General features: G+C 51.8%; 6 protein-coding genes across 7 annotated transcripts in view; 4 read left to right on the top strand and 2 right to left on the bottom strand.

The window, feature by feature from the left end:
* Nucleotides 1–13,555, top strand: part of LOC130606756 (protein MRP-126-like) — a 201,326-nt gene that overhangs the window by 56,316 nt on the left and 131,455 nt on the right. The window lies entirely within an intron of this gene.
* Nucleotides 1,452–1,913, top strand: LOC130606654 (claw keratin-like). Its single transcript, XM_057423168.1, has 2 exons — nt 1,452–1,749; nt 1,795–1,913. Exons 1-2 carry the CDS (start codon nt 1,452–1,454, stop codon nt 1,911–1,913), a joined length of 417 nt encoding a protein of 138 aa, XP_057279151.1.
* Nucleotides 4,256–4,699, bottom strand: LOC130606689 (claw keratin-like). Of its 2 annotated transcripts, XM_057423214.1 has the most exons (2): nt 4,405–4,699; nt 4,256–4,374 (listed from the first exon to the last, which is right to left on the bottom strand). In XM_057423214.1, exons 1-2 carry the CDS (start codon nt 4,697–4,699, stop codon nt 4,256–4,258), a joined length of 414 nt encoding a protein of 137 aa, XP_057279197.1. The 2 variants fall into 2 exon arrangements, with proteins under 2 accessions (XP_057279197.1, XP_057279196.1); XM_057423213.1 differs by having other exon boundaries at nt 4,256–4,699.
* LOC130606692 (claw keratin-like) lies at nt 6,573–7,007 on the top strand. The gene has a single exon (XM_057423218.1). The coding sequence runs from the start codon at nt 6,573–6,575 to the stop codon at nt 7,005–7,007; it is 435 nt and encodes a 144-aa protein (XP_057279201.1).
* LOC130606690 (claw keratin-like) lies at nt 9,271–9,708 on the bottom strand. Its single transcript, XM_057423215.1, has one exon. The coding sequence runs from the start codon at nt 9,706–9,708 to the stop codon at nt 9,271–9,273; it is 438 nt and encodes a 145-aa protein (XP_057279198.1).
* LOC130606697 (claw keratin-like) lies at nt 11,542–11,967 on the top strand. The gene has a single exon (XM_057423223.1). The coding sequence runs from the start codon at nt 11,542–11,544 to the stop codon at nt 11,965–11,967; it is 426 nt and encodes a 141-aa protein (XP_057279206.1).

Consider the following 13,555-nt stretch of genomic DNA (forward strand, 5'->3'; position numbering starts at 1 on the left):
AGCAAAGAAATGTTATCAAAGATACACAGCTGAAGAAGGAAAAAAGGACGTAAGCCTGGGACTTACCTGAAGGATCAGGAGAGTCAAGAGGAAGAAGCTGGATAGGGAGCTCTGAAGCCCTCAGCTCTTTTATACATGTCCCACACTGCCTGGGGCAGTGGCCAGCATCAGCGACAGAAGCCCAAGCTAAAGAGGAAATCAAGCTGTGAAGCCTCATGAAACAAAGTACGCATCCTCACTGGGGATCGTAGCGAGCAAACGTGCCCTGGAGAGCAAACAGAGAATGGGAGGGGCAGATCACGACACGCCATGACATGAAAGACAAGGTGACCTCATGGCACCAATAAACCCCGATCGGTCCCTAATCCTCCCACTTTGCTCATGTGTTGGAGTCTTGGGCACCTTGCAGAAGTGCTTTGCAATCCTGGGCACCGCCATCACGCCTGTCATTACCTCTCTTTTACAAGGTGATAAACAGAGGCATGGGAGCTTGGGCAAAGACAGAAGCCTTTCCACATGCTTGGAATGACTTCTGAAGGGGCAAGGCATTCCAGCACCCTTTTGAGGCAACAGTTCAGAGCATCTCTAACCCTTGGCTTCCTCTATGACCTTGCTTTTCAGGGCGTCACTGGGCCTTACCGACCAAGAGGCATGAAATGAGTAGGAGCTGCATTTGATTTGTGGGGGGAGACTCATATGCTGGGAGCTCAACATTTACGTCCTATGTGAGCAATGACATCCAGCAGCTGGCTCTTGGGTGGGAAGGATACATGCACAGAGGCACAGGATGGCAAGAAGGGAACCATGACTCCCCCAGCTTCCTTGGCCACGTGTCTCTGAGTGTGGACGTCCTCAAGCCCTCTCTGCTGGGAACAAATTCCCTCAACTGAACGTTAAGGGCTAATACAGGAGAGGTTGATGAGCACCCAGAGGGAGCCAGGGTGCACATGGCCATGCTCCCCACAGGCCCAGGCATGCTGGGCTCTACAGGCTCCATCAGATGCGGGCAGGCAAAGTGGGGGACTAAAGACAGTCTTGTGCAACGTCAGCTACAACAGCATCTTGTCTATCATGGAATGTGTCAAGCCATATTCATTTACCCATATGTACTCCAGGGCACCTTCGCATACCACTGACCCCAGTAAAGAGGGACAAGAGTTACTTATCTAATTATGTGTGTCATGATGCTTATCCCCTGGCTTCCATGAGTATTTGCGGATTCTGCCCACACCCCATGGCTGATGCCCCGGGCAGTCTGGGAAATGTATAAAAGAGATGAGGGATTCAAAGCCTCTATCCAGATTCCTGCTCTTGACTCTCCTGATCAATCAGGTAAGTGCAGCCCTGGGAGCCTCTTGCAGATCTCTCCCTGCCTCCCTTGACAGAGTTTCTTGCCCTCACCCTTGCCTAATCCCTGGTGCATTTTCCAGGACTCCGTACCTGCCTGGAATATGTCCTGCTCCAGCCTGTGCGTCCCTTCTTGTGGGGTTGCTGCCCCGTGCCCGCTGGCTGACACCGTCAATGAGCCCTGTGTGCGTCAGTGCCAGAGCTCCTCAGTGGTGATCCAGCCCCCAGCCTCTGTGGTCACCTTCCCTGGACCCATCCTCAGCTCTTTCCCTCAGCACAGCGTTGTGGGCTCAGCGGGAGTCCCTGCCATTGCTGGGGGTTACGGTGGCAGTTATGGAGGCTATGGTGGATTTGGAGGCTATGGTGGCTACGGTGGCTATGGAGGCCTTGGTGGCTATGGAGGCCTTGGTGGCTATTGGGGCTATGGAGGCTATGGTGGCTGTGGAGGCTACGGAGGCTTTGGCGGCTACGGAGGCTTTGGTGGCTATGGAGGTTTTGGGGGCTGTGGATATGGAGGCTGGGGCCGCGGTCTCAGGTCCTTCGGTGGTTGGTGTGGCAGCTGGTAAGCCACACCTGGGACACGCCTCAGATGACAGAGAGATCCAGGAAAGCCTCTGGCACATCTCAACATGATGATGCCCAAAAGAAGAACATCTCTTCCGCACTTCTGCCATTCAGAGCTTTGACACCTTTTGCCTGTTGGAGCCCAACTCTGCCTTCCTCCTCCTCTGCTTGAGCATCATTTCCAGAGTCATTGACCTCTCAGATCAGAAACCCCCACCACGTGCCTGCTCCAGTGGAAGGGCTGGTGTTCTTTGTAGTTCTGTCCACTGCCTGCAGTGGTTGCATTGCCTTGGTTGGCATAATCCAATTCTCCCAATTTTATCCCTGCTTCAAACTTCAATAAAAGCTGTGTTGTATCGCAATGTTGGGCATTTGTTTTTCATGATCCGTTCTTCTTCTTTCTCTCTTGCCCTAAACCTCTAGCCTTCTTGTGCTGGGCTTCTTCAGTAATCCATAGTAGTGGTTTTGGAGCACTTGGGTGGCTTGCTCAGTCTGATGTGAATGAGGATGACCGTCTCATCTGGGTTCTGTGGAGGATGTCACAGCGAGCTTCCTCTGGTCTTCCTCCAGCATTAAACACAATACATTCCCAGAGCTCTCTTGGAAGACGTGAAAGCACCTTAGGTGTCATGTGGAATGTTTTCAAAATGCTCTGCAAAATTAGTATTGTACAATTGCCTCCCATTGCTGGCTTCCATAATGGTCACATTGGAAGGTCCAGTTAAATATTGAGAAAAAACATGCAAGTATAGTGCTGCTGCCGCATTCTGCCCATGTTCCCATGCCCAGTCAGGTATGGGTACTACTCAGAAATGCACACAAAAGTCTTCCCAAATGTCTTCACTGAGCCAGGATTTTCTCTCTGTATCCAAGTCAAATGAAGCATAACGCTTTTTGAGAGGGAGGTTGCAATGCCAACCCCGTCAAGATCCCTCTCTTCCCCAGGTAACTTCCCATAGCGTGATCCTAGCGCTGCACTTTGGTCTTGTATACAGGCAGTTCTAGGCAAAGGTATCAGGAGGGGCAAATTGACAGCACGTTGGTCATTGCTGGGGAGCGCAGGTAAATACATGTGCTCTGTGCCATATCTGCCTGGATTTACCTGCACTTTCTCTCAGACATCTTTTATGTGGTGTCTCACGTGGTGTCTCCTGTGTGTCCGCTGAAGGCACTGTGGTGGGAGGGGGTTTGGGTGGTCCCATCTCTGCTGCCATATCGGGGTGATTTTGGAACCATTTGGCTGTACATGATACATTGTGAGCTGGTATGTGAGGAAGGGCAGGAAAAGGCCAGCAAGGTCTTTTTTGGATCACTGGCTGTAGGAAACCCTCCTGTTCTTCCAGGGAACTTCTGGGTCTGCAGTGTGAGGTGGGTAACATGGCTGGGAAGACATTCTGAAGTAGCAGTGAGGGGCAGATTGGGCCAAAAGTGCTCCAAGGAGCTTTAGAAGATGGGGGAAACACAATAGGTGAACATGGTGCCAGGTTGCAGGAACATGGAGGCAATGGAGGCAAGGCATTTGGGGAGGATCTGGCAATTGGTGACACTCTTCTTTTGGCCTTTATTCTCACAAGTGACTCTGAGCTGGACTTTCACCTTTGACATGGCTCCATTGTCTTACCAATCGCATGACAGCTGGAGGTGCAGGCAGCTCATGGCAATGGCCAGAGTGGGCAGAAAATACACCGCTGGTCCCAACAGCTCTTTTTGAGTTGCACAGTGCAAGAGCTTAAGGAGAGCAGAAGCTACGGAGGGAAAGAAAGATTAGCTGTGGTCAATAAGCATGAGCAGGGTCCTTGCTCTGGGCAACCCTCCCATAGTAACAAATGATTTCTGAGAGAAAGCAGGAGAAAGCCAGACACCACCCAAAGGTCTCCTTCAAAAGGTTATGGGTGGGAACTGTCTAGGACACTCATGGGAAACCATAATGCCACATGGGATATTGTGCATGGAGGAAGAATCAAATAAAACCAAAGGCCACCAATGTGATGCAACTCAGCTTTTATTGAAGTTTAAGTAGGGAAAGGTGTAGGGAGAAGAGCAGAGCCCCAAGCAAGATAAGTCCCGCACTGCTGGCAGTGGGCAGTGCTCCATAGGGCATCAACCATGCTGCAGGAGCAGGAACCTAGTGTGCGTCTCTGTCATCGCGCGATGATGAGTCTTGTAGAGATGCTCAAGCAGAGCAGGAGGAAGGCAGAGCTGGGCTCCAACAAGCAAGAGGCATCCAACCTCTAGATCCCAGCAGTGATGGAATGAATGTTCTTCCTTTCGGCATCGTCATGTTGGCATATGCCATAGGCTTTTCTGAAGCTCTCTATTGTCAGAGGCCAGACACCGGTGGGGTTTAGCAGCTGCCACACCAACCACCGAAGGACCTGAGGCCTCGGCCCCAGCCTCCATATCCACAGCCCCCAAAGCCTCCGTAGCCACCAAAGCCTCCATAGCCGCCAAAGCCTCCGTAGCCTCCACAGCTACCATAGCCTCCATAGCCACCATAGCCACCAAGGCCTCCATAGCCCCCGTAGCCACCATAGCCTCCAAATCCACCATAGCCTCCATAACTTCCGCCGTAGCCCCCAGCAATGGCAGGGACTCCCGCTGAGCCCACAACGCTGTGCTGAGGGAAGGAGCTGAGGATGGGTCCGGGGAAGGTGACCACTGAGGCCGGGGGCTGGATCACCACTGTGGAGCTCTGGCACTGACGCACGCAGGGCTCATTGGTGGTGTCAGCCACTGGGCATGGGGCGGCCACCCCACAGGAAGGTACACAAAGGCTGGAGCAGGACATTCTTGTCTTTGGAAGGTCAAGCTGCAGGAGAAGACAGAGTTATGGTGCAGTACATGGCCTGATGACAAATCCATCCTCACTCTATTCTACTTGGAACGTCTGCTCCAGGATGTTCCCTGGATCATCTCAGGCAGACAGAGCACAACCTGTTCCACATTTGACATGCTGCTGTAAACCCCTTGCACTCCTCTATGCTCTATGAGCCTGAATACCCCTTGGGAAAAAGACCCAACATCAAACACAGATAAGGTATCAATGACCTCACAAGTCACTTGAGTGCATTTGTATACTTATAGATCTCACATGGAAGAATAAAATTCAAGTTCTTTCCTTTCTCTAAAAGAGCACCATCACATCCTATCTATATTTATGAAAGCTGATGGAGATGACAGCAAAGAGATGTTGACAAGGACACACAGCTAAAGAAGAAAAGAAGAACATAAGAACATAAGTCTAGGACTTACCACAGTGATCAGGCGAGTCAAGTGGAAGAAGCTGGATAGGGAGCTGTGATGCCCGCAGCTCTTTTATACATGTCCCACACTGCCTGGAGCAGTTGCCAGCATCAGTGACAGAAGCCTCAGCTAATAATGAAGTCAAGGGCTGAAGCCTCATGAAACAAAGAACGCATCCTCACTGGGGACAGAAGCATGCAAACCTGCCCTGAGAGCAAACAGGGAATGGGTGGAACTGACCATGACACGCCATGACATGAAAGACAAGGCGATGCTGTAGCTGACCTCATGGCACCTTAAACCCCGATCGGCTCCTAATCCTCCCGCTTTGCTTATGTGCTGGAGTCTTGGGCACCTTGCAGAAGTGCTTTGCAATCCTGGGCACAGCACGCACGCCTGTCATTACCTCTCTTTTACAAGGTGGTAAACAGAGGCACGGGGAGCTTGGGCAAAGACAGAAGCCATTCCACATGCTTAGAATGACTTCTGAAGGCCCAAGACATTCCAGGACCCTTTTGGGGTAACAGTTCAGAAGCATCCCTAAACGTGGGCCATCTCTATGACCTTGCTTATCAGGTTGTGGCTGTGTCTTATCAACTAAGATCCATGCAAAGAGTAGAAGCTGCATTAGATGTGTCGGGGAGGAGACCTAAATGCTGGGATCTCAACATTTTCTTGTTAGGGAAGCACTGAGATCCAGCAGCAGGGTCATAGGTGAGAAGGAGAAATGAACAGAGGCGCAGGAGGGCAGGAAAGGAGAAAGGACTCCCCCAGCTTCCTTGGCCGCGTGTTTGTGAGCGCGGACCTTCTCGAGCCCTCTCTGGAAAGACTCAGCTCCTTAACTGGACATTGGGGGCTGCTACAGGAGAGGCTGATGAGGACCTACAATGAGCCAGTGGGCACATGGTCATGCTCCTGACAGGCACAGGCATGCTGGGCACTGCTGAATCTCTCAGCAATGGGAAGACAAAGGGGGGGTTAATGACAGACCTGTGTTTGTGAGTGATGCAAGGTCAGCGACAGAAGAACCTTGTCTATCATGGAATGTGCTGTGCCATATCCCATCGCCCATATGCACTCCAGGGCACAGTCGCATACCACTGACCCCAATAAAGAGGGACCAGAGTTACTTATGTAATTATGTGTGTCATGAAGTTTATCCACTGTCTTCCATGAGTATTTGTGGGTATCATTCACACCCCATGGCTGTTGACCCAGCAGTCTGGGATAAGTATAAAAGAGCTGAAGGCTTCACAGCCTCTACCCAAATTCTTGCTCTTGACTCTCCAGATCAATCAGGTAAGTGCAGCTCTTGCAGTCTCTTGCAGATCTCTCCCTGCCTCCCTTGACAGGGTTTCTTGCCCTCACCCTTGCCTAATCCCTGGTGCATTTTCCAGGACTCCATACCTGCCTGAAAGATGTCCTGCTCCAGCCTGTGTGTCCCTTCCTGTGGGGTGGCTGCCCCCTGCCCACTGGCTGACACCATCAATGAGCCCTGCGTGCGTCAGTGCCAGAGCTCCTCAGTGGTGATCCAGCCCCCGGCTTCGGTGGTCACCTTCCCCGGACCCATCCTCAGCTCCTTCCCTCAGCACAGCGCTGTGGGCTCAGCGGGAGTCCCTGCCATTGCTGGGGGCTACGGAGGCAGTTATGGAGGATATGGAGGATTTGGAGGCTATGGAGGCTTTGGGGGTTATGGTGGCTATGGAGGCCTTGGTGGCTTTGGGGGTTATGGAGGCTATGGTAGCTGTGGAGGCTATGGAGGCTTTGGTGGCTACGGAGGCTTTGGGGGCTGTGGATATGGAGGCTGGGGCCGCGGTCTCAGGTCCTTCGGTGGTTGGTGTGGGAGTTGCTAAGCCCCTCTCATGTCCAGCCTCAGAAGACAGAGATCTCCAGGAAAGCCTCTGGCATGTCCCAACATGATGATGCCCAAAAGAACATCGCTTCGGTACTCCTGGCATCAACAGGTTCCATGCCTCTTGCCTGTTGGAGCCCTACTCTGCCTCCCTTCTCCTCTACTTGAGCACCCTTTCCACATACGTTGCCCACTTATAAAAGAAACCGGCACAAGGTGCCTGCTCCAGTGGCAGGGCTGATGCTCTTTATAGTTCTTCCCATGGAATGGAGACCTTGGATGGCCTTGGTTGTGTTGCTGCATTTCTCCCATTTCCTTCCCCACCTCAATCTTCAATAAAATCTCTGTTGTATCGCAGTGTTGATCCTTTGGTTTTTTTCTGAGCCTTACTTCTTCTTTCTCACTTGCCCCAGACCTCTGGGCTTCTTAGGCTGGGTTACTTGAATAACAAATAGCAGTGCCTTTGGGGCATTTGAGTGGCTGGATTCAGTGCTCAGTGTGATTCAAATGATGATGACTGTCAAAACTGTGTCTTGTACAGGATGTTGTTGGGGGCTTCCTCTGGTCTCCATTTAGCAATAAATGAAATATGGATCCATTGGCCTGTTTGGGGATGTGAAAGCACCATAGGTGTCTCATGGACGGACTTCCAAGTGCTCTCCAAAACTGGCATGGTGCCATTGCCTCTCTTTGTTAGATTTGCATTGGTCACATTGGGTGGTCCAGGGAAATGGAGAGAAAAACTTTGCTTCGACAGTGCTGCTGCCACATGCTGGACATGTCCCTGTGCTCAGCCAGGGATGGGTACGAATCTGAAAATGCATGATAGACACAGCCAAGTCTTCCCAAATGTCCTTTCTGAGACAGGATTTTCCCCTAGTATGCAAGTCAAAGGAAGCATACAGCTGTTTGAGAGGGAGGTTGCATTGCCAACACTGCCAAGGTCCCTCCCTTCCCCAGGTAACTTCCCATCATGTGATCCCAGCACTGCACTTTGGTCTTGTACACAGGCAGTTTCAGACAAAGCCATTCAGGAAGGGTAAATTGACAGCACGTTGGTCATTGCTGGGGAGCCCAGAAAAAGAGGGATCAATTGTCCCATATCTGCCTGGATTTACCTGCACTTTCTCTCAGACACCTTTTATGTGGTGCTTCATGCGATGTCCCCTGTGTTTCTGCTGAGGGCACCATGGTGGAAGGGGGTTTGGGTGATCCCATCTCTGCTGTAGGAGCACTGGCTGTACGAAGCCCTCCTGTTGTTCCAGGGAACTTCTGGGTCTGCAGTGTGAGGTGGGTAACATGGCTGGGAAGACATTCTGAAGTAGCAGTGAGGGGCAGATGGGGCCAGAAGTGCTCTGAGGAGCATTAGAAGATGGAAGAAACACTGCAGGTGAACGCAGTGCCAGGTTGCAGGAATGTGGAGGCAACGGAGGCAAGGCATTTGGGGAGGATCTGGCAATTGGTGACACTCTTCTTTAGACCTGTATTCTCACAAGTGACTCTGAGCTGGACCTTTACCTTTGAGATGGCTCCATTGTCTTACCAATCGCATGACAGCTGGAGGTGCAGGCAGCTCATGGCAATGGCCAGAGTGGGCAGAAAATTCACTGCTGGTCCCAACAGTTCTTTTTGAGATGCACAGTGCAGGAACTTAAGGAGAGCAGAAGCCACGGAGGGAAAGAAAGACTAGCTGTGGTCCATGAACATGGCCATAGTCCCTGCTCTGGGCAGCCCCCACATAGCAACAGGTGATTACTGAGAGAAAGCAGGAGGAAGTCAGACACCACCCAAAGGTCTCCTTCAAAAGGTCATGGGTGGAAACTGTCTAGGACACTCATAGGAAACATAATGCCACATGGGATATTGTGCATGGAGGAAGAGTCAAATAAAACCAAAGGTCAGCACTACGATGCAACACAGCCTTTATTGCAGTTTAAGGGGGAAAGGAGTAAGGACAAGAGCAGAGCCCCGAGCAAGGTCAGTCCAGCACTGCTGGCAGTGGGCAGTGCTCCAAAGGGCACCAACCATGCTGCAGGAGCAGGAGCCTAATGTGGGTCTCTGTCATCAGGGGGTAACAAGTCTTGAAGGGATGATCAAGTAGGGCAGGAGGAAGGCAGAGCTGGGCTCCAACAAGCAGCAGGCATCCAACCTCTAGATCCCAGCAGTGATGAAAGGAATGTTCCTCCTTTGGGGATCATCATGTTGGCATATGCCAAAGGCTTTTCTGGAGCTCTCTATTATCTGAGGCCAGATGCCAGTGGGGTTTAGCAGCTTCCACAGCTGGCACCGAAGGACAGGAGGCCTCGGCCCCAGCCGCCATATCCTCCACAGCCACCGAAGCCTCCGTAGCCACTGAAGCCTCCGTAGCCACCAAAGCCTCCATAGCCTCCACAGCTACCATAGCCTCCATAGCCACCATAGCCACCAAGGCCTCCATAGCCTCCATAGCCCCCGAATCCACCGTAGCCACCAAAACTGCCACCATAGCCCCCAGCAATGGCAGGGACTCCCGCTGAGCCCACAGCGCTGTGCTGAGGGAAGGAGCTGAGGATGGGTCCGGGGAAGGTGACCACCGTGGCTGGGGGCTGGATCACCACTGAGGAGCTCTGGCACTGACGCACGCAGGGCTCGTTGGTGGTGTCAGCCAGGGGGCATGGGGCGGCCACCCCACAGGAAGGGACGCACAGGCTGGAGCAGGACATTCTTCTCTTCAGGAGGTCAAGCTGCAGGAGAAGACAGAGTTATGGTGCAGTACATGGCCTGATGACAAATCCATCCTCACTCTATTCTACTTGGAACCCTTGCTCCAGGACATGCTCTGATCATCTCAGGCAGCCAGAGCAAAATCCCATCCCACACTTGGCATGCTGCTGTAACCCCCTTGGTCTCCTCAATGATTCCTTATCCTGACTGCCACATAGGAAAAAAGTCCCCGCATCAAATGCAGATAACAGTGACCTCACAAGGGACTTGAGGGCATCAGTATAGTCATAGATCTGACCTAAAGGTTAAAATTCAGACATATCCCTTTCTCTGAAAGAGCACGATCAAATCCTATCCTTATGAAAAGTGACGGAGAAGACAGCAAAGAGATGTTGACAAAGATACACAGCTGAAGAAGGAAAGAAGGACGTAAGTCTGGGACTTACCTGAATGATCAGGAGAGTCAAGAAGAAGAAGCTGGATAGGGAGCTCTGAAGCCCACAGCTCTTTTATACATGTCCCACACTGCCTGGGGCAGTGGCCAGCATCAGCAACACAAGCCCCAGATAATGATGAAATCAAGCTGTGAAGCCTCATGAAACAAAGTAAGTCCATCCTCACTGAGGAGAGTAGCAAGCAAACGTGTACTGGAGAGCAAAACCAGAATGGGAGGAACAGATCTTGACACACCATGACATGAAAGACAAGGTGATGCTGTAGCTGACCTCATGGCACCAATAAACCCCAGTCGGTCCCTAATCCTCCCACTTTGCTCATGTGTTGGAGTCTTGGGCACCTTGCAGAAGTGCTTTGCATTCCTGGGCACAGCCAGCACACCTGGTTTTACCTCTCTTTTACATGGCGGTAAACAGAGGTACAAGGAGGTTAAGCAAAGGGAGAGGACATTCCACATTCTAAAGGCCCAAGACATTCCAGTACCCTTTTGGGGCAGCAGTTCAGAACCATTCCTAAAAGTGGGCCATTTCTATGACCTTGCTTATCAGGGTGTGACGGAGCCTTACCGACCAAGAGCCATGCTAAGAGTAGGAGCTGCAGTTGCTGTGTGTGGGGAGAATCACAGGCTGGGAGCTCAACACTGACATGTTAGGGGAGCAGTGATATCTGACAGCAGGTGAGAAGGAGACATGCACAGAGGGGCAGGAGGGCAAGGGAACGAAGACTCCCCCAGGTTCCCTGGCCACGTGTCTGTGAGTGTGATCTGCGTCAAGTCCGCTCTGGAGGGACTCAATTCCTCAACTGGACATTAAGGGCTGATACAGGAGAGGCTGATGAGCACCCACAGTGAGCCAAGGTGTGCGTGGCCACGCTGCCTACAGGCACAGGCACGCTGGACACTGCTGGCTCACTCAGCAGTGGATAGGCAAAGAGGGGGATTAATGTCAGATCCGTGTTTATTGGTGCTGCAAGGTCAGCTACAGCAACTTGTCTATCATGGAATGTGTCATGCTATACCCCATCACCCGTATGCACTCCAGGGCACATTCACATACCACTGACCCCAATACAAAGGGCCAAAAGTTTCTAGTCTTATTAATTGTGTCATGAAGCTTATCCACTGTCTTCCATGAGTCCTTGGGGATTCTGACCACTCCCCCTGGCCTATGCCCTGGGAGCCTGGGACGTGTATAAAAGAGCTGAAAGCCTCACAGCCTCTATCCAGATTCCTGCTCTTGACTCTCCTGATCAACCAGGTAAGTGCAGCTCTTGGGAGCCTCTTGCAGATCTCTCCCTGCCTCCCTTGACAGGGTTTCTTGCCCTCACCCTTGCCTAATCCCTGGTGCATTTTCCAGGACTCCGCACCTGCCTGGAAGATGTCCTGCTCCAGCCTGTGTGTCCCCTCCTGTGGGGTGGCCGCCCCATGCCCCCTGGCTGACACCACCAACGAGCCCTGCGTGCGTCAGTGCCAGAGCTCCACAGTGGTGATCCAGCCCCCGGCCTCAGTGGTCACCTTCCCCGGACCCATCCTCAGCTCCTTCCCACAGCACAGCGTTGTGGGCTCAGCGGGAGTCCCTGCCATTGCTGGGGGTTACGGTGGCAGTTTTGGAGGCTATGGTGGATTTGGAGGCTACGGAGGCTATGGGGGCTATGGAGGCCTTGGTGGCTTTGGTGGCTATGGAGGCTATGGTAGCTGTGGAGGCTACGGAGGCTTTGGTGGCTACGGAGGCTTTGGGGGCTGTGGATATGGAGGCTGGGGCCGAGGCCTCCTGTCCTTCGGTGCCAGCTGTGGGAGCTGCTAAGCCCCACCATGGTCCATCCTCAGACAACTGAGAGCTCCAGGAAAGCCTCTGGCACATATCAACATGATGATGCCCAAAGGAAGATCTTCCCTTCAGCACTTCCAGTTTTCAAATCTTGGAAGCCTCCTGACAGCTTTTGTCCCATTTTTTTTTTTTTTCATTTCCTGCTTGAGCATCCCCTTAAGACTCATTTCTCTCTGGTGACAGAGACTCACATCACGTGCCTACTCCAGTGGCAGAGCTGATGCTCTGTGTTGTTCTGCCCATGGCCTGGAGATGTTGGACGGCCTTGGTTGGGGACCTGCTTTTTCCCCAGTTACTTCCCCACCTCAAACTTCAATAAAAGCTGTGTTGCATCACAGTGTTGTCTCTTTCTTTTTCCTGTTCCTTTCTTCTTCTTTCCCACATGCCCTTAACCTCTGGGCTCCTTGGTCTTGGCTGCCTGAATGCCCCATGGTTGTGCCCTTTGATCATTTAGGCAGCTTGTTCACTGTATTCTAACTAATGATGGTGTCCTGTATCAGTCTTGTAGAGTGCATCCCAGTGAGCTTCCTTGGGTCTCCCTCCCCCATTAAACACTATGTATTTCAAAGCCCACATGGATGCACCATATCTTCTTGTAGAAGCTCTCCCAAATCCTCTCTAAAACCAGCATGCTGTCATTGCTTCCTTTTGTTCGCTTCTTATTGGTCACCTTTGGAGGTCAAGGGAAATGGAGTTTAAATCCATGCTTCTGCCATATGCTTGCCATGTCCCCTTGCCGAGCATGTCTCCCATCCGTTCCTGACACAAGCTGTTTCCATCTCTGCCCATCCTCACATCTGGCCAGACTCCCCTGCAGTGGCTCTTGGACATAGAACAGGTTCTGGCTCACATGGTGTGCCCTGAGGGTATTGCACTGAAATAGGGTTTTGAGGCAAGGCATTTGGCAAGATGCTGGGCATTGGTGACACTCTCCCTCTTTGTCCCATGGCCTCCCAAGTGACTCTGAGCTGGGCCTTTCCTGTGTGGGTGGTTCCATTAGAGTCCCAATCCCGGGAGGCCTGGGGATGCAGGCAGCCCAAGGGAATGGCTTGATTGGGCGGTAAACTTACTGCTGGTCCTAACACTTCTTGAGCTACACAGTGACAGAGCATAAGGAGGGGAGAAGACATGGAAGGCAAAGAGGGAAAAGCTTTGGTCAATGGGGATGGGCATAGACCCTACTCTGGATAAACCTCACATAGCAAGATGTGATTCCTGAAGGAAAGCAGGTAGAAGCTAGGCAGATCCCAAATGTCTTCTTGAAAATCAACCTGACAAGAGTCATGACAGATAGTGATGAGATACAATGATATTCCTTTTCTTTGGGGACATTGGCATGCAATGTGCCCTTGACAGAATGAGGGTGATGGGAGGGACTAACCATGTCATGCTCCATCCCTGGCAGTATTCAAGGCCAGGTTGGACAGATCTTGGGTGACATCGTCTAGTGTGAGGTGTCCCTGCCCATGGCAGGGAGGTTGGAAATAAATGATCTTAAGCTGCATTCCAACCCTAATTATTCTATGATTCTATTATTAAATGAAAGATACCACAGCAGCAGCTG

The sequence above is a fragment of the Pezoporus wallicus genome, unplaced genomic scaffold (genome assembly GCF_028554395.1).
Source record: "Pezoporus wallicus isolate ANWC-B61680 ecotype Strahan unplaced genomic scaffold, APGP_CSIRO_Pwel_v1 scaffold_8441, whole genome shotgun sequence".
Classification (NCBI taxonomy): Eukaryota; Metazoa; Chordata; class Aves; order Psittaciformes; family Psittacidae; genus Pezoporus; species Pezoporus wallicus.